The sequence below is a fragment of the Tenebrio molitor genome, chromosome 8 (genome assembly GCF_963966145.1).
Source record: "Tenebrio molitor chromosome 8, icTenMoli1.1, whole genome shotgun sequence".
In the NCBI taxonomy this organism is placed as follows: Eukaryota; Metazoa; Arthropoda; class Insecta; order Coleoptera; family Tenebrionidae; genus Tenebrio; species Tenebrio molitor.
The window spans coordinates 2,719,063-2,745,837 of record NC_091053.1 but is presented as its reverse complement, the minus strand read 5'-3'; the positions used below and the strand labels follow the sequence as shown (position 1 = coordinate 2,745,837).

Sequence of the window (26,775 nt, the reverse complement as noted above, 5' to 3'; positions counted from 1 at the left end):
CAAAATTCAATTGTCTCCATGGCTAACTAGCTCTTTTTAGAAAATAACACTTTCGAATAAATTAAATCATATTTTTTTTCTCGATTTTTTCCTATTGCAAGTGTCAACTTTTTTACACATTCAAATGTAGAAAAAAAAGCTTTACAAGAATAGACTAAGAAATGTATAATGTACTACATATTAAAAAAAAAAATTGACTGTCTTAACTTTGACATATGTCATCGTAGAGAAGATTTGACGTCATCTATTGTAGTTTCATAAGCGATTTACAAATATACAGTGAGCGGCAAAAGTATGGAATAAATTTATTAAAAATTAAACAAAATTTTTTTCAAAAAAATCTTTGCACAGGTCAATTTTAGTTTATAAAAATACATGTTTTAGTATCAAAGAAAATTCCAAGCAGTCATTTGTTTTCGAGTTATGACGTCATCGATAGTTTTTTTAAATGGAAACCCCCCTATTTTTTTCTTGATTCTGATAGCCCCTTTAATTCTATAAATGACAGTATAAAAATTTTGTTATCTTACATAAGGAAATTTTTGAGAAAAAAAATAATAAATTTGGAAAAAATAAATTTTATAACGAACAAAAACAAGTCAAAAAATCAAGTAGGTAAATCAAACAGTCAAATGTTACTGTCAATTTCATTCGTATGTGTCATTTGTTTTACAAAACGTTTTCGAAAATGACTCATTTAACAGAAACACAACGTATAGAAATTTTAATTTTGATTGGGAGCTGGGATAAAACTAAAACAGGGGGAATTTCTTCATAAACTTGCTTATTGTTAACAAGCTGGGGGATGGCAATCCGAACATTTAATTCCATAATTTTAAATACTTAGAGTGGATTGCACCAACGCCAGTTAACGTTAACTGTAGGTTAAAATGGTTCGTTACTTTGGTTACCTATTGTTGTAACAATGTTTTCGTCTATTTTAATCTGTAGTTAAATTTAACTCACGTTGGTGAAACCGGCCCTTACTAACACAGTTTTTGACTTGTTTTTGTTCGTTATAAAATAAAATTTTTCCAAATTTATTATTTTTTTTCTCAAAAATTTCCTGATGTAAGGTAACAAAATTTTCATACTGGCATTTAGATAATTAAAAGGGCTATCAGAATCAAGAAAAAAAATTGGGGGTTTCCATTTAAAAAAACTATCGATGACGTCATAACTCGAAAACAAATGACTGTTTGGAATTTTATTTTGCATTAAAATATGTATTTTTATAAACTAAAATTGACCGGTCCAAAGATTTTTTCGAAAAAAATTTTCTTTAATTTTTAATGAATTTATTCCATACTTTTGCCGCTCACTGTATATGGTTTGCTATACTTTTTTCTTAAAATAAAAAAGATATAGGGGCGCGAATACCAATCTGAATCACCCGGCATACTTCTATTTTGTTGTTAATATCCAAGGAAATTATTTTTTCTTTCATTCATACAACTCCTTCCGGAAAAATCTTTCGTAATATCTCTTCCAGAATGAGACTTTATAAAATGACAAATCTCCTAATTTGTACTATTGCAATGGTAATTTGTAACTACATATTTTTAGCACACCTTCAATTTATCAAGAGGTTTATGGTTTTTCACAATAACAAACAATTATTATCTTTTGATTGAATTAGATTAAATGGGGTATATTTAAGTAACGTTACTCCTGAGTGATGGAGTAGTGTTTTTGTAATCACCAAACAAACAACTTCAAAATGAAGAATTACGAAATATTCTTGTTTCTTTGCATCTTCTCTGTGGCTTATTCTGGTTTGTATGTCGTAAAAATTCACCACGCAAATTTAATTGTCGAACAATGCAGTTCTAGACAGCATGAAATGTTACGTTTGTGACCCAACAGACGAGGGAAATTGCATTGATCCACTCTCACATATTTACCCTGAACATGATTGCAACGCGACGGAGGGTTGGTGGTCGAGTTGTTACTCGGTGTATGCACAAGTTGGTAAATTCTTCTGTTCGTAAAAATGAATTATTTCACTTTTCAAACGTTTTTCCCAGATCCAGAAAGTCGTTACAACTATACGAGTGGTTTCTACAGAGGATGTTATGTGTACGATAAGCCGCACAAACCTATATGTACTTACCTAGATGAATACTACACCCCAGTTGGCAACATCACTTGGTGTGCTCCATGCGCTAGAGACTATTGTAATTCTGATTTACCATAATTTGTAGCTGATTTTAGAACTGTCGTTCTACTCAGCCATTTCTGTATGTTTCAGTAAATATTCTTATCTTACATGTATACTCCCATTTGCCTTATTAGAACTTTTCAAAAAACAAAAAACAATCAAAATTCAGTTCGACTGAAAAACATAGAAAAAGTCTTAAAGTGATACGTATTTGGTTATATCTCAAATTTATAATCCTTGAACATTTCTTATTGTCGACCTCCATGACCTCTAAATTTCTCATGAACATCGTTATGTTAAATGTTAAACCAGCGAGATGGACAGAGGCAGCAAAATCGGAAAAATAATCAGTACGAAAGATCGTCAACCACTGACACGCATTCATACAGCGTCAATATCCGAAAGACATTAGTTAACGGCGCGCCACACAGGCACCATGACTTTTTACAATCCCCTCGGTTGTCTAGATCTTTCTTTGGAAGCAACTTCTCCCCATCACAAAGCATTTCACACCTTATTGTAATCGCCAATCGATGCACAGGTCGGTATCGTCACTGTTAGAAATTAATCCCTCCGTGAATTAAACAAAATAAAATGTGCTAGTAATCGTTGTGCCATTTCGTTGGCGTGGCTGACCACCAGACTCAAATCTGATTTTCGCAATGGTCACACATTTAGAGAAAGTGGCAGTGTTCAGCGGAAGCCCAAAGTTCGTACTGAGGAAAATATTGAGACTGTCCAAGGAAGAATGGAAGACGAACCCCAATTATCTCTCAGGCAACTGTTGCAGCAGACTGAGCTATCAGTGTCAACATGTCAAAGAATCGTTCGTACTGGAACATTTTTCATGTTTTCTGCGATGATGAATTGGCTTATGAGTATTTTCAACAAGACAGGGTTACAGTCCATACAGCACGGGGGCAATTTTTTGACGATAGGTTGATCAATCAAGATCTCTGGCTCTGCTTCCTCGTTTAAAAAACGCCGTTTCCAAGGAACCTGTCCAGGCAATTGAGACTCAGAATTAGGGAAGAATTCGAGCGACTTACGCCTGAGACATTGGTCCGTGTTTTTGAGAACATGAAGAGGCTTGTTAAAATGTGAATCGCAGCTCAAGACTACTATTTTCAACACTTGCTCTAGAGTAATTTAAATACATTATTGTTAATTGTTGTTTATTTATTTATTGTTATTACATTACTTGTTTACGCTAATTGCGCGGATTTATTTATTGCCCTGGGTACATAACCTAACATTAATCCGTTACGTATACGACGAAGACGAACGGTGCCTCTGGCGGGATAGAACAATGGATAGCAATGTCAAATGTTGGCGCCAATGCCAGTTCTCGTAAAATCGTAGGAAAAGAACCGTTCTCAAGCTTTTCCTGAATTGTCATGTTATCGACAATTCGTTCAAAACAATTGTGATAATCACACTTAGGCCGGAATTATTCAAGTTAAGCCATACGTTTTTAATGCTTTTGTTTTTCATAGCCTACTTGACCAGAAATGTTTTGAAACATACTGTAGACTGTATTATTAGGATTAAAAGTGGTATGTACTTTTTTTGACGAGCAATTTGTTTGCATAGCGTAGCCAAGTTACTGCAATAGGTAATTGCAAGTCAAAAAAAGCCACTTTTAGTCCCAATGACACATACTATTTTTCTCCAACCAAGTATAGGGTCGATATCATGAAAAGCACGAAACTCATAAAATCTGTACTTTTGCAATGGAAATGTGTAACTATTTTTGGTACAGTTTCGATTAGTCGAGAGGTTTGTGGTTTTTCAACATTAACTAACAATTTTTATCTAGCGATCGGATCAGAAAACATGGAATATTTTTGGCACAATTTTGATTTGTCAAGAGGTTTGTAGTTTTTCCACATTAACAAACAATTTTTACCTCGTGATCGGATCAGATAAAATGCCATGTATTTAACTGAATGGGGCAAGTACATTTTTCATCCACTTAGGATGTTCAATTTTAAACACCGTAGAGAAGATTTGACAACGTCATCTATTGTAGTTTCATAAGCAATTTACAAATATATATGGTTTGCTATACTTTTTTCTTAAAATAAAAAAGATATAGGGGCGCGAATACCAATCTGAATCACTCGGTATACTTCTATTTTGTTGTTAATATCTAAGGAAATTAATTTTTCTTTCATTCATACAACTCCTTCCGGAAAAATCTTTCGTAATAACTCTTCCAGAATGAGACTTTATAAAATGACAAATCTCCTAATTTGTACTATTGCAATGGTAATTTGTAACTACATATTTTTAGCACACCTTCAATTTGTCAAGAGGTTTTTATGGTTTTTCCACAAAAACAAACAATTATTATCTTTTGATTGAATTAGATTAAATGGGGTATATTTAAGTAACGTTACTCCTGAGTAATGGAGTAGTGCTTTTGTAATCACCAAACAAACAACTTCAGAATGAAGAATTACGAAAAATTCTTGATTCTTTGCATCCTCTCTGTAGCTTATTCTGGTTTGTATGTCGCAAAACTTCATCGCCCAAATTTAATTGTTGAACAATGCAGTTAAAAAAAACATAAAATGTTACTCTTGTGGACCGACAGACGAGGGAAATTGCATCGATCCACGCACACAGATTTACCCTGAAATAGATTGCAACGAGACCAGAATGGATGGTTGGGGACCATCTTGTTATTCGCTGTATGTACAACCAGGTAAATAATTTTTTTGATAAAAATGAAAGATTTCACTTTTCAAACGTTTTTACCAGGTCTAGAAACTGCGTATTTGGGCGGTTTCTACAGAGGATGTTATCTAACCGAAAATATGAATGTAGCTGTATGTGATTACATGGAAATTTACTACAAATCAATTGGCAACGTCACTTGGTGTACCAGATGCGGTACAGACGATTGTAATGATAACTTACCATAATTTCTAGCTGACTTTTAGAACTGTCGTTCTACTCAGAAATTTCTATATTTCAGTAAATATGTAGTACATATTATCTTGTATGTATACTCCCATTTGTCTTATTAGAACCTTTCGAAAAACAAAAACAATAAAAATTCTGTTTCATTGAAAAATATGGAAAAAGATTCGATGTGGTACGTCAAAAACATGTTGAAGAATTTGCACAAAAATGGTTATATCACAAATCCATAAATCTTGGGCATTTGTATTGTTAACCTGCATGAGCTCTAAATTTCTCATGAACATCGTTTTCGTCTGATGCTAACAGTTAAATGTTACCCGAATGAGATGGACAGAGGCAACAAAACTGGACAAATAATCAGTTGGAAAGACCGTCAACGACCACGCCTTCACTGATCGTCAACATTCGAAAGATGTTAGTTGACGCCACGCCACACAGGCACCATGACTTTTTGCAGTCCTCTTGGTTGTCTAGATCTTTCCTTAGAAACAACTTCTCGCCATCACCGATTACTGACAAAGCACTTGACACCACATTGTAATCGACGCGTTGCTCGTTATCGCACTGTCACAGCTCAATCCCTCCGTGAATTAGACAAAATAAATCGTTCTAGTAATCACAGTGGCACATCCTTGGCGTGGCTGACCACCAAACACAAATCTTCTCTTAGAAAGATGAACAAGTTTCAAATCTGTTTGTTCTTCAGTTTGTTGTCACTGGGTTAGTATTTTGCAAATATGCCATCTCAATCTAAATTTTTTCAATTGCAGTTCACATGAACATGATTTGTTATGACTGCAATCCAGCATCGCAAGGAAGTTGCACCGATCCTGTTCGAGACAACGCCACGGAAGTATATTGTCCACGACTTGCAGACATGCTATCTTACTGTTTTTCTGTTTATGTCGATGGTAATGCTCCTTTTCAGTTTCTTTTAAAATTCACTCGATTTTCTAGCAAACACGGCTACCAATAGCGGCATTTACAGAGGGTGTATGATAAAGTATGAAAATGATGATAACGAATGTGATTATTTAACACTGGCATTGTCGGCAACTGGCAACGTAACCTGGTGTGAAACTTGCGTCGAAGACAAATGCAATGTGGATCAATATCAAAATGCGTAATTGTAGATTTTGATTTGTAAATTCAGACACTTTCATTTGTAAACGTTATCTTACTAAATTAGCAGTATCGAAAGTCCTGGACTTAATCCTTGTTGGATATTCTTTGGAAAAAAATTCCATTTATGATTACTATTCCTTATCAACTGACACACTCGTATACTAAATAATATTGCTTGTTCTCCTCAGTATTAAATAGGAATCACCGACTGGGCAGAAATGTTGATTAGATAAGATAGCGAGTAAAGTGACAATCACAGCAGCACATCATTCATTTGATCAAACCAAGCAGTTACATATTTGTATTTCATAATGAAGAAGCTCCAAATTTGTTTGTTCTTCAGTTTCTTGTCTCTGGGCGAGTACTTTGAAAATATGCCATCTGAGTCTAATTTTTTAAATAGTTCAAATGGACCTGAGGTGTTATTACTGTTATCCATTGGCACAAGAAAACTGCACCGATCCTGTTCAAGATAACGTCCCGATAGTAAATTGTGAAGAATTTTCAGAGGAGACGATTACTTTCTGCTATTCTGTTTACCTCGAAGGTAACACCTTACATATTTTCTTTCTTATCTACACATCACCAAATATCCTAAATTTTCTAGTACATCCACCAAACGAAAGCGACAGCGGGATCTACAGAGGATGTTGGAATAAATTTGAGGATAATTTAACCATCTGTGATTATTTAACCAAAACAATGGGTTCAAGTTCTAACGTAACCTGGTGTTCAGCTTGTACTCAAGACTACTGCAATGAAGATATATATCAAACTGCGTAATTTTACATTTTGATTTGTGAGTTTCGACACTCTTGTAAGTCAAAGGTTATCGTACCGAATATAATCCCCGCTAAACCTTCGTCCACAGTAGCGAAAAATGCATCATGGTGACGAGAGTCCTCCATTTAATCCTTGTTGCTCTGACACTAATCTGTGACAGTGGAAACTGTGCTACATTCGAAAATGTGTCCCTCGTCCTGGTGTCACGCTCCCCAGAATATCTCCGTACATTCTTTTCCGTTTACGTCAGATCTGCCAACTCGCTTGCTCCTTACGTCAACCCCCAATCGTTCGAAGTTATCGTAATAGTAGAAGAAAATGTTCCCGTACTACGAAAAAATTCCATTTCGAACATGTCCAAAATCGAAGAAATCAATATCGTGGCGAGTGGAGTACGAAGAATTGAACCCGGAACTTTCCACGACTTGCCAAAACTCCAACAACTTAATCTGAGTGGGAACAGTTTAGTGGAAATAGAAAACGGAGTTTTCACTAATCTTCAGGTGCGTTCCTTGAGCTTGCAGAACAACCAAATAGCTAGACTGGGCGACAGAGCTTTCAACGACATGAACTTGAGATTCTTGTTTCTGAATCACAACAAAATCTCGATGTGGAGTAGTAAATGGTTTGCCGGAAACCCCTTAAAGTCGATCCAGATGGCAGACAATTTGGTACAAGAGTTACCGGCTTACGCTTTCAAATATCTTCGCAGATTTGGGGATAGAATTGACGTCATTAACTTGAGCAACAACAAACTACAAAGAATTGATGGGCAAGCTTTCAACGGTTTGAACCATCTGGGTGTTGTCAATTTCCAAAACAATCTGATAGAAGTGTTGCCATCAAATGTTTTTCGATCAGGATCAGAAATAAACACTTTAGATGTGACGAATAATAAAATTAGTGACTTAACTGGTGCGTTCACAGGTTTAAAAATAAATCACTTAAGATTGGGAAATAACAGTTTAAGTTGTTTACCAAACAATTTTTTGAGTGCAAATCAAATTTATTATTTATATGTCGAAGATAACGCCTTCACGTGTCACTGTGTCAAAAAGCTGCTAGTCTGGAAGGAGCAATTTTACGTCGTTGTCAAGTCTTCGGACAACAAGTGTGTCACTTCTGAATCACGGAAGTAATTTGGTGAAGACTACCTTATTGATAAACAACTCCATTATCATTCGTATTTGTTTTGGAAAAACCTACCCACAAGTCAGGGTATTTATAGACCATGATAACACTCCACGGCACAATCTAAATCGATTTCTAATGTTATCAATTATGTCTTGACCCAAATAAGCATAACGTAATTAGATATCTCGCTAAACTTAATTCTTCACCCTCATTACAGACAAAACAATGTTTTGTACAAACAGATAACAAAAGGTCACCTCTGGGTCAAGACTAACTTCCACACAAAAACCAAATCTTTGTTAGTTGACAATTTGGCACGATGGCAAACTACAATTCCGTCATTTTTCTTACACTAGCTAGTCTCGCTTGCTTCACTTCTGTTGACAGTGCAGTTTTTGAAAATGTGACAGTGTCGTTAACCACAGAACTTACGAAACTCTACGTCTACGGAAGACCACCAATAGACGTCGTGTTGATTCAATCGTCCAACACTCTCGGCGAGTATGTCAATCTTCAACCGCTCGAAATCGTGACAATTCAGAACGAACGCGTTCCCTTCCTCAAAGAAAACTCAGTTGGTAACTTGCCCAACATCATTCACGTCTCTATAATTTCATGCCGAGTCAAACGAGTCGAACCTGGAGCGTTCCAGAACGTCCCGAAATTGGATTCCATCAATTTGGACAGCAACCTGATCGAAACAATCGAAGATGGAGTGTTTACCAATCTGAGGGTGAGGAGTGTCTACTTGAACAACAACAAAATCGTGACAATCGGCAACGCCGCATTCAACAACATGACCCTCACAACTTTGTCTTTGAACAACAACAAGATTTCCAAGTGGAACAGCGACTGGTTCGTCGGTACTCCTGTCAACTCCATCTACCTCTCAAACAACCTCTTGGAAGTACTCCCAGCAAACGCGTTTGCTTTCGGGTGGATGTTCAAAAAAGTGAACGTCCCTCTGCTGGCTTGGCACATAGACTTTTCGAAAAATCGCCTCAAAAAAATCCACCCCGACGCTTTCACCCACATCAACGGCTTCATGTATCTCAGTTTTGCCGACAACTATCTGGGAGAGTTGTCGCCGAATCTCTTCAAATCCGTCAAGCAGATCAACACTTTGGATTTCAGCGACAACAGGATCGCAAACGTGGAGAGAATTTTCGACGACATCACTGTCAATCAGTTGATCTTGATCAACAACACGCTGAGTTGCTTCCCTACGAATGTCTTCGACGTGTCAAGGATCAATTTCATTTTCCTCGACGGTAATCCCCTGACTTGCGGATGTGTCCAGATGTGGAAACACTTCCAGATGCAAAACAACGCGTTGGTTGTCTACAATATGGAAAATTTAGAACGCAACTGTGTCCAAAAGAACTGAACTGTCCAATTTGTGTTCCAAATTGTAAAAAGTGTTTCAGTAAATAAATTAATTCAACCTTCTTTGCCTACTCGTTGCAAAATCCTAGGAATTATTTTTATGTCACACATCTGTGGAAACAAAATTTTGCTCTAAACATGTTTTGACAGGTGTCACATTACAGCGCAAGCACAATGAAATCACATCAGTAATTAACAAAGAAACAACTTTATTTTTAACTTGTCAGTCAAGGTCAATCGTCGTCTTCAGAGAATCCCAGATTCTCGTTGTTGTTGTTCAAACAGTTGCCTGCAAAGTGTGGCCATGGCAACATCTCTTTCTCAGCTCCTTGTCGCGACATTTCTCGTTACAAATTTGAGTGTCCTGGTGAGTTGTGCAACATTCGAAAATGTGACAGTAGCATTGACAACTCGATGGACCGTCTTGTACGTAGACGGTACAGCACCCGTCAAAACGATTCGAATTCGCCATGATGATACCCTTGTCGAATACGTCAACAACCAGCCGCTGTCTGTTGTCCACATCAAAGACCAGAAGATTCCAGTGTTGACGAGGGACTCAGTTTCGAATTTACCGAACATCAGCGAGATCGTTATCACCGGAAGTGGTGTAAAAGAGATGCATGCTGGAGCGTTTCACAATTTACCATCGCTGAAATTCCTCAATTTGAGTGGTAACTTATTGGAGGAAATCCGCGACGAAGTGTTCAGCAATTTGGTCGAGCTGGAGTGGCTGCACTTGGAGAACAACAGAATCGCCACGTTGGGCGACAAAGCGTTCAACAACCTACCCACATTGCAACATCTCTTCATCGACAACAACAAAATAGCGATTTGGAAGAGGGAGTGGTTCGATGGAACACCCCTCAACTCGGTCTCCATGGCGCACAACCTAATGGAGAAGCTCCCAAAAAGCATGTTTGGGTTCTTGTTGAAAAACACCCAACGCAGATCCATTTGGTACTTGGTTCTCAACAACAATCGAGTGAAAGAGATTCATCCGGATGCGTTCGAGGACATCGACGAGTTGTCGTACCTGAACTTGCAAAATAATCAAATCGAGGAGCTACCACTTGGTGTCTTTCGCACAATCAAGTACATCAACAACTTCGAATTGAGCAACAACAACATCAGGGAAATCGACGCTTCGCTCTTCAACAATACGAAATTAACCTACGTCAGGTTGAGGAACAACCAACTGAAATGTTTTCCTTTGGAAATCGTCAACCAAACCGGGTTGTACCAGTTGGAGATGGAGGAAAACCCTGTGAGTTGCAAGTGCGTGACAACTTGGAAGGAGTTGGAGATGAAACAAAATGTCGTCAACTTGGACAACGCGGAGAAAAATTGCGTCCGATAATTTTGTGCTTGCACGGTTCAAATACACCACATTAAAATTAGTTTTCTTTAAACCAGTCCGGAACCATTGTAATTGTTAAGTTTGTTAAATTGCTCGCTAAACCAGGCTAATTAAACTGAATTCTTTGTATAAAAGTACGCATCTTTCACACACCACACTTAGCATATGCTCTGCATATTTGTGTCCCACCTGCTGGTCTCGAATCGAAATTTTTTTCTCTCCAACTTACATATCCTCCGATATCAAAGCCAGTGACCTCTCTGTTGTGTTCATTCACCACATTAAAATTGTTTGTCGTTTTTATCTTTGTTTATCCTTTTGGCGCGAGCTGGAGGTCAAATCCTCCAAGATGTACATTTTTATCGCAAAACGTAAAGAAATCAGAGAGCGGGAATCCATTGGTCATGACCCGGTACGTGTTTACAACTGTATCTTATTTGTTCCATCTCTTCAGCACTTATTTCCCAAAAAATCTACTTCTCGAGGGTCTTACATTCTTTATCAGCATGTTTGGAAATGTTTCTGGTTTCTTCACAAAGCTGTACTTCTCCAAAAGTCTCTTGTAGCTAGATCCAAGATCCAAGCCCAAAATAAATCCTCGAAAAGCAACAATTAATTCTCCAAGATGTGTTATTGCAAAACGTAAAGAAATCAGAGAGCGGGAATCCATTTGTTATAACGCAGTACATGTTTACCACTGTATCTTATTTGTTCCATCTCTTCAGCAATTATTTCCCAAAAAATCTACTTCTTGAGGGTCTTACATTCTTTATCAGCAGGTCTGAAAATGTTTCTAGTTTCTTCACAAAGCTGTACTTCTCCAAAAGTCTCTTGTAGCTAGATCCAAGATCCAAGCCCAAAATAAATCCTCGAAAAGCAACTATTAATTCTCTAGTTTGACAACCCTGCTAGTGCATCAGGTGCAAGAATGACTTAATTTTGGTAACTGTAGCCAATTCGCACACGTTCTAGTTTACCGTCGCCCAAATTAGAAAATTCCAACGCAGATGTCGCTTAAACCCAAGAAATCTGCAAGCATAAGTGTTCCTCTTACACTCTGCTAAAAATAAATTCGACACAGATTCATTCCGCGTCGGCCCACGGAGCAATAAAAATCAATCTAATGGTCCAAACCGAGCTCTATTTCATACTTTCCTTCCGATCGTGTCAAATGTTCCGAATCGTGACGACGAAAGTGTAGAGTGAACTGTCATGGCAAAAGCCAATCTTCGACTGTTAATCATCTCGGCCTTAATTTGTTACAACCCGGTGAGCAGCGCCACGTTTGAAAACGTTTCGGTAATCTTGACGTGGCGCAGCGGCACGCAGCTCCAGAAAAACGTGACGATCCGTTCGGACAACACCTTAAGAAGTCACGTGGGGGAGTTCGGTGAGATCCTGATCCAGAACCAGAACGTTCCAAGACTCGGCGAAAACTCCATCAGCAACTTGGTCAAAGTTACGCACCTGCACTTGACCAACTCCAAGCTCAGAGAAATCAAACCCGGAGCTTTCAGCAATCTACCCTTGCTGACAGACCTCAACCTGAGCGGTAACCTGCTGGAAGAAATTCCCAACGGAATCTTCGCCAACCTCAAGTTCCAAACGTTGTACCTCGACAACAACCGAATTTCAACAATCGGGGACAGCGCTTTCAACAACCTCCAAATGGCGTATTTGTTCATCGACGACAACAAGATCTCGGAATGGCAGAGTGACTGGTTCAGCGGCACTCCCCTCGAGTCCATCTCCATGACCAACAACCACCTCAAAGAGCTGCCTCGACTCGCCTTCGAGTTCCTCTGGCATCTGGACCCTGCTCGCGACGTGATCTTGCGGAACGTCGCTCTGGGGTACAACGGCCTCCAGCACGTCGACCCCTTCGCCTTCGAAGGGATAAAAATGGTTTTCTCGCTGAACCTGCAGAACAACCTCTTGACCTATCTGGAACCCGGACTGTTCGACTTCACGGAACGAATCGATCTTCTCGACTTGAGCAACAATCGAATAACCCAGCTCTACTTCGAGGCTTTCCGCAAGACCAAAGTCTCGCATCTCAACGTTCACAACAACCTGATCGAGTGCCTCTCGACGGATATTTTCAACACGACGGAATTGGAAACGGTCAATGTCGGAAGCAATCCCATCAGTTGTGGCTGCGTCAAGACATGGATGGAATGGTATCAGCGGAGCGAAAAACCAGAAGTGCAGAATTTCAACAATGTGAAGAAGAAATGTCGCAGTTCGTCGAGTGGGATCAGATCTAGTCAAGTCTTGTTTGCATTCGTGTTTGTCTATTTTTTAGTCTAGTGTTGCCAAAATTTTTTTTGTGACAACCGAATAAATGTTTTGTCCCAAACCGCAAGCTATAAATTATTTTTTTGAATGATTACAATTAGCAGAGACGTATACGCAAGCAGGTAAGTGATTTGGTCACGCTATTTGCGATGAACTAATAGCATAAAACGCATTTGCAGGTTTTCCTCTTAATTGCCCGCATAATTAAACATTGCGTAGCAGTAACGAGCGCAAAAATGTTTGCGATTAAGTGGAACTAATTTAACGGGAAAGTTATTTTTAAAACGTTCCTCCTTCTGATGCTAATTAAACGTTTTAATTAATTATCGAAAAACAAATCCGCTAATTAAATGCAACGATATCTAAATTTGCACAGGAGCCGCTCAGTGAAAGTGCATTCTAAATAGAAGTTTTCTTGCGATTGTATAATGCTTACAAAATGTTCCAATTTTTTTGAGCCGCTTCGATTATCTCTTCTGGTCATTAAATGCACAAACCTAGGTATTATAGGATATGGATAGCGGCAACTACCTAAATGTACGTGAATTATTAACCTAAATGATGTCATCATTAGACGGAGCCACAATTAGCGATAACTAACTGTAATTATTCAATTGAGACTGGTATTAATTCGTGGAACAGGATTAGTTTCAAAACAGCAGAAGTTTTTTTTGATTCATTTGGTGAAACGGTTGGTAGAATTGAGTGGCAGAAGATAAATACGAATAGCTCGGCTGTACGCTATTGTATTAGTTCTCAGGTACCATGGCGCATCCCTGGACAGTATATTCTAAATTCTAAAGTGAAATTGTTCGCTGACGTTATCCAGCCGAAAATCTGCTTTATTTCGCGATTTATATTACTTACTCGCATCGTTAATGAGATTTCCGGGCGAATTGGAACGAGATTAAAATTTATGTTGCGCAAAGGTTCGCCCCAAGTTTTTTATTGAATCGTGTTCGGCATCAAGAACGTAGAAATTTTCCGTCTCGGATGGAACACAAAAGCCAAACAAATAATTCCTGTTTGAAATGGAAACAAAATCGTAATTAATTCGGCCGTCTGCAAAGAAACAATCGACTTCCTCCGGACAAAGGGAATTTTTTCAACGACGACAAAAACCTATCACATTCTGCCGTTTTGGCAACAATTTCGAACACGGGGTCCCGTTCGCGCAGACTGTGACGTTGCATAAAACCACATCAAGTGTTTTGCTCGCCGATGAATTTGTGGGACGGCGAGAAATTCGGCGTGAAATTTTCGGACAGCAACTCCCGAGGAGCGGAGTTGCCACTTTCGCCTGACGCAACAAAAACGGCACTTTCCTGCGAAATATCGGTTCGAAGTAGGTGACCGCTGATTTATCGACTAATTTTCTAAATTAATGCACCGTAAGGATAAGAAAGAGCGACTGTTGGTTGCATTATAATATTCACGGGAGCATTAATTCACTAGAAATCTAAACAAACGGGATTAAGTGACATCGTTAATGCACACCCGGCTTAACATGTTAAGCCCGATCATGTTTAATCCTGATTAATTAGTCGATCGATTGAAAACACAGTTCGTTGGCACCGCATCCGTCAAAAACGCAAGCGAGGTACCACAGCGTATTCCTGCGCACCCCGCCCAATAAATACTTGCGATTTAAGTGGTAGCACTTTCCACTCGTCGATTAAGTGTAGAAAATTCACATTAGCAACTGGCGATAAGAAATGGCGTGGCATGAGAGCTATTAAAATGCGGAGATGTTTTTTGAAGCTGCAAATGTCTGTATTATACCCAACGCAGCAATAAAATTGTGAAATTTCCCTTTACAGCATGCAGATATTTCAGGAAATGTGTGGAGTTATCATGTTTTAGGGTTCATTTGCATGGGAATAAAGTGCTTAAGTTAAGATATCAGGTGATAATAAATAAATAAAAAATTATATGTTTTACGGTTACGACGGTGCTACCGGTCTGAATACTAATACTGTGGCGGACCAATCAATTGGAATGAAGAGTTAATAATGGCATCGTGTGTTAAACCGCAGGATGGACGTTGTTTGTCTTCGAAAACAATTTTACAACGGCCTCGTTAAACACGATTTATCAGGTTATTTTTTAATCTGAAATAAGCTAGTCATAAAAATTAATAACGTGTGACAGTTAAATAAACGGCAACGAATCTAGAAAGGAAATGGTCGGTAAGGTATTTTTTAAACGTCAGTTTGAGAGAAATGTATCAATGAGAGTTTAAATCGTTCAGAGCGGATCGTAATATCGAGATAAACTATGGTTAAAATAAACCAATATTAAAATTTTTAAAGTGTAACGTATTAAAGTATTTTAAAAGTTCAAATTTTGATTAAAAAAAAATCTGGATAAATAATTAAAAAAAAAAATCTCCAGTTTTCATTATGAATCAAAGAAAAATAGAAAATTGAAAGAACTTTTACATGTTCATTAAGTTAATTTCAGAATTGAACCGCAGCATTTGCTCCCTCGGTAATTTCTTCAGGTTCTTCTGCAGAAAAGTTTCTTGTCTGCATTAATTTTCGCGGTTGACAAGGATTTTTTAAAAATTTATCAAACCACTAACAATTTCAAAATACGTAAATGTCAATAAATTAGATTTAAAAAAAAACTACTACTAATTTTTTTATACATATTTGTTCTTTTACCTAATTTTTTATAGATACTCTTTTACATTCCTTTACCGGAATTTTTATGTTTCTGTTCAAACATTCTTTCTTCAGTTATCAACATTTCCCTAATAATCTCTTATTTTTAAATCGTTTTTTTTCCTTTTCCTTTTATTTTTTCTCTCTATCGTATTCATTGTTTCCTTCACAAAATGTGATTTTTTAATGTATTGTCTTTTATACAGTTCTGTAGGAATTCTTCTTCAAACATGATTTCTCTTGTAGGTACACAATTTTATTTTATCTCATCCTTCTTTTCTGTTTTGACTTTCCATTTCTTCTTCTTTCAATCCTATTCATCTTTTCCTTCCCAATGAAATTTTTAATGTATTCTCTTTAAAGTAAATTTATAGCTTTATAGAAAATTTTCCCTCAAGATTTTTTCTTGAAATATTTTTTGTTCAACTTTACCAGAACTCTTATATTCCACTGCAAATATTCCTTATTCTATTATCGAATATTTTGACCGTTTTTTCTCTTGATTTTGTCTTCTTTATTTATCTTTTTCCTATCCTATTAATTTTTTCTTTCGGATTTTCTATATTTTTTGTATTCTTTGTGTATACGTTTACTATAATGTTTATGTTTCTTTTCAAATATTCATCATTCTGTTCTCAATATTTTGACTAACATTCTCTCATATTTTTTTTTCTTCTTTATTTATACAGGGTGTTAGTATTTTCTATATTTTTTGTATTCTTTGTGTATACGTTTACTAAGTATAATGATTATGTTTCTTTTCAAATATTCATCATTCTATTCTCAATATTTTGACTAACATTCTCTCATATTTTTTTTTTCTTCTGTATTTATACAGGGTGTTAGTATTTTCTATATTTTTTGTATTCTTTGTGTATACGTTTGCTATAATGTTTATGTTTCTTTTCAAATATTCATCATTCTATTCTCAATATTTTGACTAACATTCTCTCATTTTTTTTTTCTTTATTTATACAGGGTGTTAGTATTTTCTATATTTTTTGTATTCTTTGTGTATACGTTTACTATAATGTTTATGTTTCTTTTCAAATATTCATCATTCTATTCTCAATATTTTGACTAACATTCTCTCATTTTTTTTTCTTCTTTATTTATACAGGGTGTTAGTATTTTCAATATTTTTTCTATTCTTTGTGTATACGTTTACTATAATGTTTATGTTTCTTTTCAAATATTCATCATTCTATTCTCAATATTTTGACTAACATTCTCTCATATTTTTTTTTCTTCTTTATTTATACAGGGTGTTAGTAAATGGTTGGGAATAAATTTCAGTGTGAATTCCTTACGAAAAATGTGGCTTAAAACCTAAATTAAAGTTTTTTGTTAAAATGAGTAGTTTTCTCAAAAAAAGAAAATGTAGTCCACTGTTGGAGAATTTCTCTAATTAGTTCATTTGTCTGCCTAAAATGGCATTAGTTTTGAATTATTTTTTTTTAATTACATACTTTCAACTTTAATTTTTTTCTTTAAACCATTATTTCGCAGTATTTCAAAAAAAAATACGGATATGTCAGAATACATTTATTTTTATGTATTTTTTTATTTTTTTGAGAAAACTACTCATTTTAACGAAAAACTTTATTTAGGTTTTAAGCCACATTTTTCATAAGGAATTCACCCCGAAATTTATTCCCAGCCATTTACTAACACCCTGTATCTGTTATTTTCAAATGTTGCTTTTGCTATTTGTCGCCTGTTTTCTATCCTATTCACTATTTCTCTATTTCACTCTTCTACACTCTTTCATGTGAATTTTGATATTATTGTTCAAGAATCCTTTCCTGTGTTCTCTTTTATTTTGTTTCCTTTATTTATCCGATGTTTTCGCCATCTTCTTCACCCTTTCTTACACTCTTTTAGGTTTACCCTTATATTCTCTTTTATGTTTTGTTCGTCATATCCATTGTTTAGTACTTTCTTGCACACCCTTTCACCTCTCATCCTTTCACTGCTATGAATCTTCCATTCCTTCCCACCTTCTTTACTTCTTTAATACCACTGTTTCGTACCAACCACCCTCAGTTTACAATTTATGTTGGACGCCTCGTAGACCAGTTTTTCTAAAATTTCACTTTCATTTTTCCTTCCTTCCAACCAAAGAAATATCAAGCCTTATTTTCCACTTTTTTGAAGAACCTTCTCTCCCAGTTTTTGTGTCTTTTTTTAATCCATAAACCACTTAACTACCATCCTTGATCATTTAGTTCATCACAACGTAATTTCATCACCAACAAAAAAAACATTTAAAATCAATTCTTGTTTTGTGTTTAGCACAAAAAACCAGGTCAGCTCTTTGCAAACCAAGTAAACCAACTCGACCGCTAAATTTCCATTTGTTCTAATTATTTTTGGTTTTATTCGAAAAATGTGCTGCTGCATTAACTGCAATCGATTTCCACATCACAAAGACACCGAGAGTCAAAACGTTTTGAAACAACACCATTGGCTGTGAAGATTCAACAAAGAACTGTTTCCTAATTTCTTCATTGCGTTTTAATTAAATTAAATGGTGCCGTAATACGGATTTCGTTTGATAAAATTCTTCCCTTGGCAAGAAATGCGAAAAAATGTCGATCGACATTGACCGTATCTGTTTGGTGAATGAATAGACTGGACGTGATGCCCGCTGAAGGATAGAAAGTGATCTACAACAATTAACCAGTGGAACCACGAGACCTTGAGCCGAAAGAAAAGGTGGGTGTAGTATTTACCGAAAATTTCTGCTTCCATTGTTGTAGCTGGCACGGAAAAAACGATTTGGAGTGGCACATACAAGGCTGACCTTTAAAATAACCGGATTATGATTTTTTTAAAGTCAGAGACAGGTCGGTCTGCGCGTAATTAATTCGATATTAAGACACAATCAGAACTGGTCCCCACGTCAGAAAACGGAGGGTGTCCCTCACGGCGGCACCGCGGTCGAGAACCTCCACGTTTATTAGCGATGATTACGTTATTAGCGCCTCTCTAAAGAAATGTCAAATTTGAAATGCTACACGAAACTAGTTTCGGAGCTGGCAATAAAATAATAGGCAATTAAGAATTCGACGACTTTTCGATCTCGTCCAGGTTTCAAAAGTTTAATGATCCGTCACAATTTTGCCAAGGGGAAAAATCCAGATTACCGTGTCTGAATCGCATTTGATGTGGCATAACTTGCGTTTTTCAAGAGAACGAAAGTGCTCCCGAAAGCTTGGCATACATGCAAACAGGACAACACTACTACTTAAATACTAACAAATGAAAGTGAAAACTCACTTTATCGGTGAATTATGCATGAAACGACGAACAGACACGCCAAAAGAGTTTTTCATATTTAAATTGGTATAACGGTGTTTCTAAACGATGCTAGAATCACAAGTATTAATGCCAGCCCCAATGCAAACAGATACGGAGTACCCACTCGAGGAACCAAGTACTATATGATAGTTCAACGTGTGCTTTCACAAAGCTGTAGAGCTCAAGTTTCACAATCTGCCAACAAATATTGTAATTTGAAAAGCTCTAGCTCATGGTAAGAAAGGAAATAAATATGATTTTTACAAGAAGATAAAAATTAAAATAACAATAGAGCTAGTTCATGGAGGTGCCAATTTCTTAAATTCCTTGCGTTTCAGAAGTTAATACAAATCAAAAGGTCAAATGCAATGAGCGTTGAACAGTGCAATACTAGTTTCTTGGAATTATCCTTAAAACAACTATGGAGAGAAGAAGAATCAGGTAGAACATATACATAATACTCTGGAAATTCTTGAATTGCTTTGTAAAAGCATGACGGAAGATTATACACAACAAAGAAACCAGTTATTTCTTCGCTGGTGATAGAACACCAAAGTTGAAAGATTTCTGTTTTAGAAATATTTTTTTCTAAGCTTCTTGTGGATTATTATCTAAAGCTGAGCTTTTAACTAAATTGGAAGATATCTTGTGTCAATGAAATGAATATGAAAGTGAAGAGCAATCAAATATACAACATCTGAATAGAGATGTCAAATCTATTCATTCAGAAGCAGATTTGGAACCTTTAGTACGTAGTAAGAATGCAAATGTAAGAAGTATTGGTAATGTCGCAGAATGGTGTTCTAGATCTGATGTTGTTTGAAATCTGAATCACCTTTTCCAACGAGGTTGTCTATTTTCATCAAGAAACGCAAAGAAAACGAAGAAAAAGGAAGAAATAAAGCTTTTTGGGCTTATTGGCACCAACTGGAGAGGAGAAAAATTGAGATGTTCTAGTTCTGGAGCTATTTGGTGACTGTCATCTATTCTGTCGTATAGGTTGTTACTAATGTACACCTGGACCAAAAAAGAAAGTGTCCCAAACATGTTGGCACTTTTCCCAACTAGTTACGAAAGAAAATCTTTTCCACCCCGCCTATTGTTCTACACTTTTTATCATTGTTGTTCCACCCCCTTATTTCTACAACTTCTACATAGAAGAAGTCTTTCTCTACTTCTTCAAGCTTTCGTCTCTTCTTTGTTAAGTTCTCTTATAAAATATTTTCCGTTGGTTGTAAACATCAAGGTCTATCTCCAATCATTCAATCTTCATTACTTCTAGATCATCATTTATTTGCTTGTGTGTGTCAATCCCTTTCTGAATTTTTATCTTACTCTACTTTTCGCATTTTCATATTTCTCTTACGCATTAATTTTTTACATTTACTCCTGTTTACATTATGGTAGGTACTATCAATTTGCATGGTACAAAACCAAACAATAAAAAGGAAACTAGTAGATTTAAAAAAAACTACAAAAAAGCGTTTTACATTGTCCTTGTGTCTTGTCTGACAGAAAGTAGCTAATAGGCGCCTTAACGTGGATAATCTAATAACACTGTCACTGGGTATAACGCGTGGAATAAATCAAAAATAATCACGAAAATAACAGTTACAAAGTCAATGAGGTCAACTGAAACGGTTATGGAAATGAACTCGCGGTATGCAAGAGTCTTTATACGTTTATTTCCACGAATACGAATCTTCAAAATGGCAATTCCCGCTTCGAAGAGTGCTGATATAACCGTCGTCGACGAATTCAAACAGTCATAATTTTTCTGTTCAATTATTCGTGCGTTTTGCTCCCAAACTATGAAACCGGCTCGACCGAGGGTAACACAAAAGGTTTTTTAATAACGAAATGGACCGTGAATGTTTGTTTTTAGTGCATAATTTAAAAAATTCACCTGTTTTAACTCTACTGACAAAAATACTATCGGCTTTAACTGTTGTTATGAGAGGAATGAAGGTCAGTGTGATAAAACTACAATTACTGCATAACATCGATTTTTCAACACGGTCGTATCCACATTTGAATTTTTACTAGTTTGCAGCAAGTGAACGCTCACATTATCTCGGACGACGATAAGTCGTGTGCGTCTCTATTATTTAAACACATAAAAGAGTACATGTTTCAAACAGGATTCTCGTCTTTGTTACCTTCTTATTAAAACGTTGGACGTCCGACAAGCGTGGAGCATTTCTAGTGTCAACACTTCAAGATAATTGGTCGGGAATGTTATAGAAATGTTTCTCCAAACTATTTTATTTGTCGGTTTTTTACACTTTTATTGAGTTGATCTCTGCGAAAGTTGTAAATACAGAATGTCGATAGAATGGAAAAATCAGCGTGGGCACCAAGGTGCCCGAGTGGCGTGGCACCAACTAACGTTTTTCGGATGCAACATTATCGTGTGTCGCTTCTGCGAATCTCACCAAAGAGCTGTGTACCTCATACAAAAAAAAAAAAAATACAATTGTACGTACAGTGTGTTACAATCACAGGTATATAACAGGTGCAAATTATCTGATTTAGTTTTTTATTCTGCATTAAATTGGAATATTATAAGAAAGACAGAAAGTGTAGTTTTCTTTGGCAGGTAATTGTTACTGCAATTATAGCTGCTATCAAAGAAAAATGATAACGTGAACTAGTCAACAGGAAATGCAGACCTGAATTTCATAAATTGTGACATTCTTTAGTTAATTGATTTTCCTGGTGGGACATATTTTTGAAAAAACACCACAAGAAAATGTTTTTAAAAACGCAATTTGTCACTTTTACTACACAGAAACGAAAAATTCGTCCTTTCATCATTTAATCATTTTGGAACTTCCTTCAACAGTTCCTTCCCTGTTATATTAAGATTTGAATTCCTCCATTTATTCTTATTATTCAGAGACAGTGAGATCCACTTCTACATCTCGCAACTATTTATTTTTGTTTCCTTCCATCTGGTCCTTCGAGCCGGATGAGAGGATCTGCTGAATACTGGTGGAAGACGGTTGGAAGTCTTAAATTTTGTGGAAACTTGTCTTTTTTTTATTTCTTTATTTATCCACTGCCCTTGTTGTTTTCTACCTACTCATTTTGTTCAGCTCTTAGTCTATTACTTTTCATTCATTCGGAACAATAGAAAATCTATTAATCTTTTCTTATTTGTTCTTCACTTGCCTTTCTCGTCCTCTTTCTCAGACCCGGATCCCTTTTTGCTATTCGTCCTTTTTCAACATTCCCATCTCCAAATTGTCCACATTCACTCTTCTCCTTCTAATTTTCTTTTACTTCACCAACAACATTCACCTTTTTCTCGCTCTATCAACACCTCCACCATCAAATCTCTTTCATTCTTGTTACTAGATATTCATTCATTCATTTTGACTTAAGTGCTTTCTGTCTCTCAGCTTCATCTCTCTATCTTTTCCCTTCCCGATTTGACCTTCAAGGTCTAGCAAAATCTGTCTGTAAATGTCACATCTTTAATTTCCTTTCAATTTTATTTCCACATTCAATTTGTGTTTCATTCGTCCCCAAAGCTTCCTTTTTCAATAATTCATTGCACTGTTTGAGCAACACAACATGCAGACTCGGAAGCGTTGAAAAACTCCACATCTAATTTAATTTAAAAATTGGAATACCACAAAGAGCTCTTCACCAATGCCTCTAAAGAACATTTAGAAAATGAAAACAAGTTTAACTGATTTTTTCCTATCTGAAAGCACCACTTTATGTAATTACGTATATATAGAATGCCTCTTGTTCTAAATAATCCCAAACGTCTTAATCGAATATGTAAGTGGTTCGAATGTGAACAACAGATATTGATTTCAAGCAGCCAAACCTCCAACAGAAATGATTATCTATTGTCTGTATTCCCCTGTAGTTATGCCTTTAATTTAGATCCAATATTCGCATTGTTATGAATCGCTACCCTGGCTGACTATTGTCGCATAGCAAACTTGATGTGCTAGCTGTTCTGAGACCTGTTCAAACAATGACCACAGTACTTCAAGCACATAATCCATTTTTAACAGCCTATTTGCTTAGGTCTCGGAATATCTCAAACACACTCTCGTATCTGGTGCAAAACAAATTCGTCCACATATCTAAAATATGCATAAACGAGCAACTTTCCACAGCCGCTTAGCTCTTTTATTGGCATTGTGCTGAAGAGGAGGTTTGTTGACGTTTTGCAGTTGAAACACCGAGAGTGAAATCTTTATGTTTACAGAAATAATAAAGATTGAAAAACTGGGAATTAGCTTCGAGCCCCGCTCGTTATTCCACTTGTGTCGGTGCAGTTTCAGTCATTTTGCCAATTAGTGGCGTAATTGAAGTCTGGCAAAAAGTACAGAAAAAATCCATTTGCAAAGTCAACAAGCAATTGCTCACTTTTAGAATGTGACAAACTCGGCGGGGAAAAACTAGTTTCGTAACGTGAAAGAAGACAAAATATTGTGGTTGTTGGGTTAACCTCACTTTTCCGTTGACAGTTTGTTGTCAAATGTCAGCGCCCGCCTGCTTGGTTGTTATTATCGTAGTACTTAGAGATTTTTGAAAGAGAGTAATAGTAAGAAAGAATCTTCTTCAGAGGTCATTTTACCGCGGCTATTAACCTGTGTAATTTATTGGAAAGAAATCTCTACGCATGTGAAATCTTAAAAATAATTGACTATTCACAAAATCGTCGGTAATTAGCAGATACTCCCAAGACGAAGCTTGCAAACTCTCACTCTCACGGGGTAGTAAAAGTAGAAAATAAATCGCAACGGTGACATCACGTGAGAGAAAAATGTCGCAAGTCGCAGCTGTTCGACCGATTACAAATTCTCTCGGTCCAATTATCGGAAAAGTCAAAAAACGAATAAATAAAGTCGCATCAATTTACAACTCTCGGACATAATTTTTCCTGGAATTCCAAACAGCTGCGGTTACGTAATAAATAAAAATCGTATAAAAGTGACACCATGAAAGTTGCAGTTTTACATGACAGTTTTTATATTTTCGACGTCCGAATGGACCATTAAATTTGCAAGTCAATGTAAGCTGACGTCTTCAATGGGCATTACTTGAGTTATGCAGAGTTGCGCTTGTCACATTAATAATATCCGTACAAGATTGCAAAAACAGATAAAATAATAATTAACACCGGCTGGTTTTGACATTTGACAATTGGTTGACACTTGACAGTCGACTTGTCACATGACAGATATCAAATGGTTTGTGTCCGGGGGTGGATAATATGAGGGTGTAAAGCACTGACCTTGCTTTAAACATGTCGCCACCCTTGCCTTGTCCTCACGTAGTGGATTCGCCGAAGAGGGTGTCCTCAAGTCGGTTGCATTTTCACCGTTACCACACTGGGGCCCCGAAAAGTCGGTGATTTAAACGCACGACGGTCGATTTTAAAAATTGGCCAATTTGGCACGATCAAGTCCCGTTGGACGGCGGCACACGATCACTTCTTGCGGATCCTTCCCATCCGCCGACACGCACAGACACACACTTTCCTCACGCACTTTCCGGCCGACCGCGACGCTTCTGTACCTGACGTTTGCAGTTGTTAGAGTAACTCTGCTGAACTCTACAGGTATCAACAACTCCCACCACCGGATCGGCCCTCTTTGTCGGCGGCAAGGAGGGAGGCGGCTGCGTCTCGCTCTGGCCGCCGGCCGCTGCTGCCACAGACTACGCTAACGGTACAGGTAATGTTTGTTTATATGCATTGACCAGTTTTTGTAATTAATCGAAATGTCCAGACTTACCACAAGAAATTTCGACTCTTGGGACCGGAGGTGGTGATGGGACTGGGTGACGTCACGCGGGACGAAATGACAGTTCAATTTGTTGGTTAACTGCAATGAATTAACCACCAACGTGGTGGACCGTGATACCATTATGCGTGGTCACGGAGAGGAGGTGTCGACGATTAAACGGACGTCGTAACAATTAAGCCCCGGACAGTTCTTCGGCTCAACCAAAGAACATTTTCACTTGTCAAGTTGGTATCGGTTTGTTCAAAATAAAAACAATCAAAGTGGGTTGGCAATGGAATTATTCTATTTGACATTTCTAACATTTTGACTTTTTTATTAATGTCTTCACCTACCAGTCAATTTGTAGATTGCAAATTAAAAAAAACGTATCTTGACGTATGATTGATTGTGACAGTTCATTACAACACGGAGTCCCACTGCAGGTATGTTTACAATTTTTATGAACAGATAGATAAGCGTCAGTTTATCCTAATGGAGTTGAAAGAATTTTAACTACATGTGTGATTTGGAACAACGTAGATTATACATATTTTTCCAGAAATATATGCGTATTGTAAACAATACGATAGCAACGTTGCAATACAGTTTATAGGGGTTGTTGGGTAGAAAGAGTCGAACCTATACTCTGTTCAGCTCAGCGATATAGTAGACACGTGCACACACGCAATCAAAGAGACTCTGCCTCTCGTTGTGGATCGTATAAGAAATATTGTTCAGACGATTTATCTGTAACAAGTTGTTTTCGAGAGAATTCAAGTTTTTTATTACATTTTGTTTGTTCCGGGATTCCAATCACTGTTGAGGTCATGACTTTGTTGTGTTGTTCCTTTTTCCTCCTCCTAATTAAAATCTAGGAGATTTTACTTTCAAGATGCTTGGTCGTCCAGTGACGCCGAAGTTTTAAATTATTTTTACAAAAAAAACTTTTGAATAGTTTGAAATATACAGAGAAGCAGGTATTTTGTTGAGACATTATCATAAACTAATAAAACTGAGGCGAGTCAAACTGCAACTGGAACAAGTTTTCAAATTAACTATACTGCTTCCTCCTTGCGAAAGGAAAAGTTTTGGCAGCCTCGATAAACAGAACTTAGTTGCGCACATGCAGTGCGTGAACAGGTCGTAATCGATATGCAGCATTATTCGGAATGTTTCCAAAAGAGACGTGATATGTAAACAACGTGGAAATTTTGGCTGTGCGAAATATGTTAAACATAAAAATTAAGAAGATTTCTTGGAGCAAGATTCCGTCAGAGTTAAATAAACAAAGTTAAAGGATTACAGAGGTGTATTTTGATAGGCACTTATTTCGTGAGGTTTATTTTTGAGATAATAAAGTCGGAAAGGTTTCATAAATATTACAGTGTTTCGACGTAAAATATAAAGTGGCAAATCAGGATCAGTAAGAAGACTCGTAAATAAAAAATAAGTTGGGAGAAAATAAATACTGTATTAGGGAAGTTGCGAGGACTAAAAAGCAATGGAAGTGAATGTGGTGAGAATGGTGGAATATGAATTAATTTATTGAAAAGGGAAATACAACGAGGAAAAATAGCGAATAATAAATAAGCTCATTGTTTTCGACTGCACCAGCATTATACATTTGTTAATAAGCATCGTTGAAATATCAGTTTTCCGGTGTTTTCAAAATCCCTGGTGTAATTTATATAGGTACCTATATTCTAGATGGATTATCGATTCGTCGTAGTTATGGAAACAAAGTGTGCAACTAAACTAATCCGAGCTGATGGGTCTTTTCATAAATGCAAAATGTTTACACAACAGACAATTTATTCCCTGCGAAAACGTTAGTTAAGGCCACGCCACACGGGCACCAATTCAACGAACTAG

The 26,775-nt window shown here is 36.8% G+C and overlaps 3 protein-coding genes and 2 long non-coding RNA genes across 7 annotated transcripts in view; 4 read left to right on the top strand and 1 right to left on the bottom strand.

The window, feature by feature from the left end:
- Positions 1-24,741, bottom strand: part of LOC138136518 (uncharacterized) — a 95,775-nt gene extending 71,034 nt beyond the window's left edge. The window contains exon 1 of the mRNA XM_069055734.1: positions 24,411-24,741. Within this exon, the coding sequence (XP_068911835.1) occupies positions 24,411-24,424 (14 nt within the window). The 5' untranslated portion in view covers positions 24,425-24,741. The remainder of the gene's footprint in view (positions 1-24,410) is intronic.
- Positions 1,658-2,276, top strand: LOC138136522 (uncharacterized). The gene is made up of 3 exons (XR_011161319.1): positions 1,658-1,775; positions 1,828-1,971; positions 2,028-2,276. It is a non-coding gene; the product is annotated as an uncharacterized lncRNA (long non-coding RNA).
- Positions 4,554-7,496, top strand: LOC138136521 (uncharacterized). 2 transcript variants are annotated; one of them, XR_011161318.1, is made up of 8 exons: positions 4,554-4,669; positions 4,722-4,871; positions 4,928-5,812; positions 5,863-6,003; positions 6,050-6,574; positions 6,621-6,764; positions 6,825-7,034; positions 7,089-7,496. It is a non-coding gene; the product is annotated as an uncharacterized lncRNA (long non-coding RNA). The 2 variants fall into 2 exon arrangements; XR_011161317.1 differs by lacking the exon at positions 7,089-7,496 and having other exon boundaries at positions 6,825-7,080.
- Positions 8,135-11,014, top strand: LOC138136965 (slit homolog 3 protein-like). The gene is made up of 2 exons (XM_069056269.1): positions 8,135-9,517; positions 9,722-11,014. The coding sequence occupies exons 1-2, from the start codon at positions 8,454-8,456 to the stop codon at positions 10,878-10,880; spliced, it is 2,223 nt and encodes a 740-aa protein (XP_068912370.1). The 5' UTR covers positions 8,135-8,453; the 3' UTR covers positions 10,881-11,014.
- LOC138136519 (phospholipase A2 inhibitor beta-like) lies at positions 11,158-25,160 on the top strand. Of its 2 annotated transcripts, none has more exons than XM_069055738.1 (3): positions 11,158-13,300; positions 24,738-24,846; positions 24,907-25,160. In XM_069055738.1, exon 1 carries the CDS (start codon positions 12,093-12,095, stop codon positions 13,188-13,190), a length of 1,098 nt encoding a protein of 365 aa, XP_068911839.1. In that variant the 5' UTR covers positions 11,158-12,092; the 3' UTR covers positions 13,191-13,300; positions 24,738-24,846; positions 24,907-25,160. The 2 variants fall into 2 exon arrangements, with proteins under 2 accessions (XP_068911839.1, XP_068911836.1); XM_069055735.1 differs by having other exon boundaries at positions 24,738-24,852.
- The last annotated feature ends 1,615 nt before the right edge of the window (positions 25,161-26,775 follow it).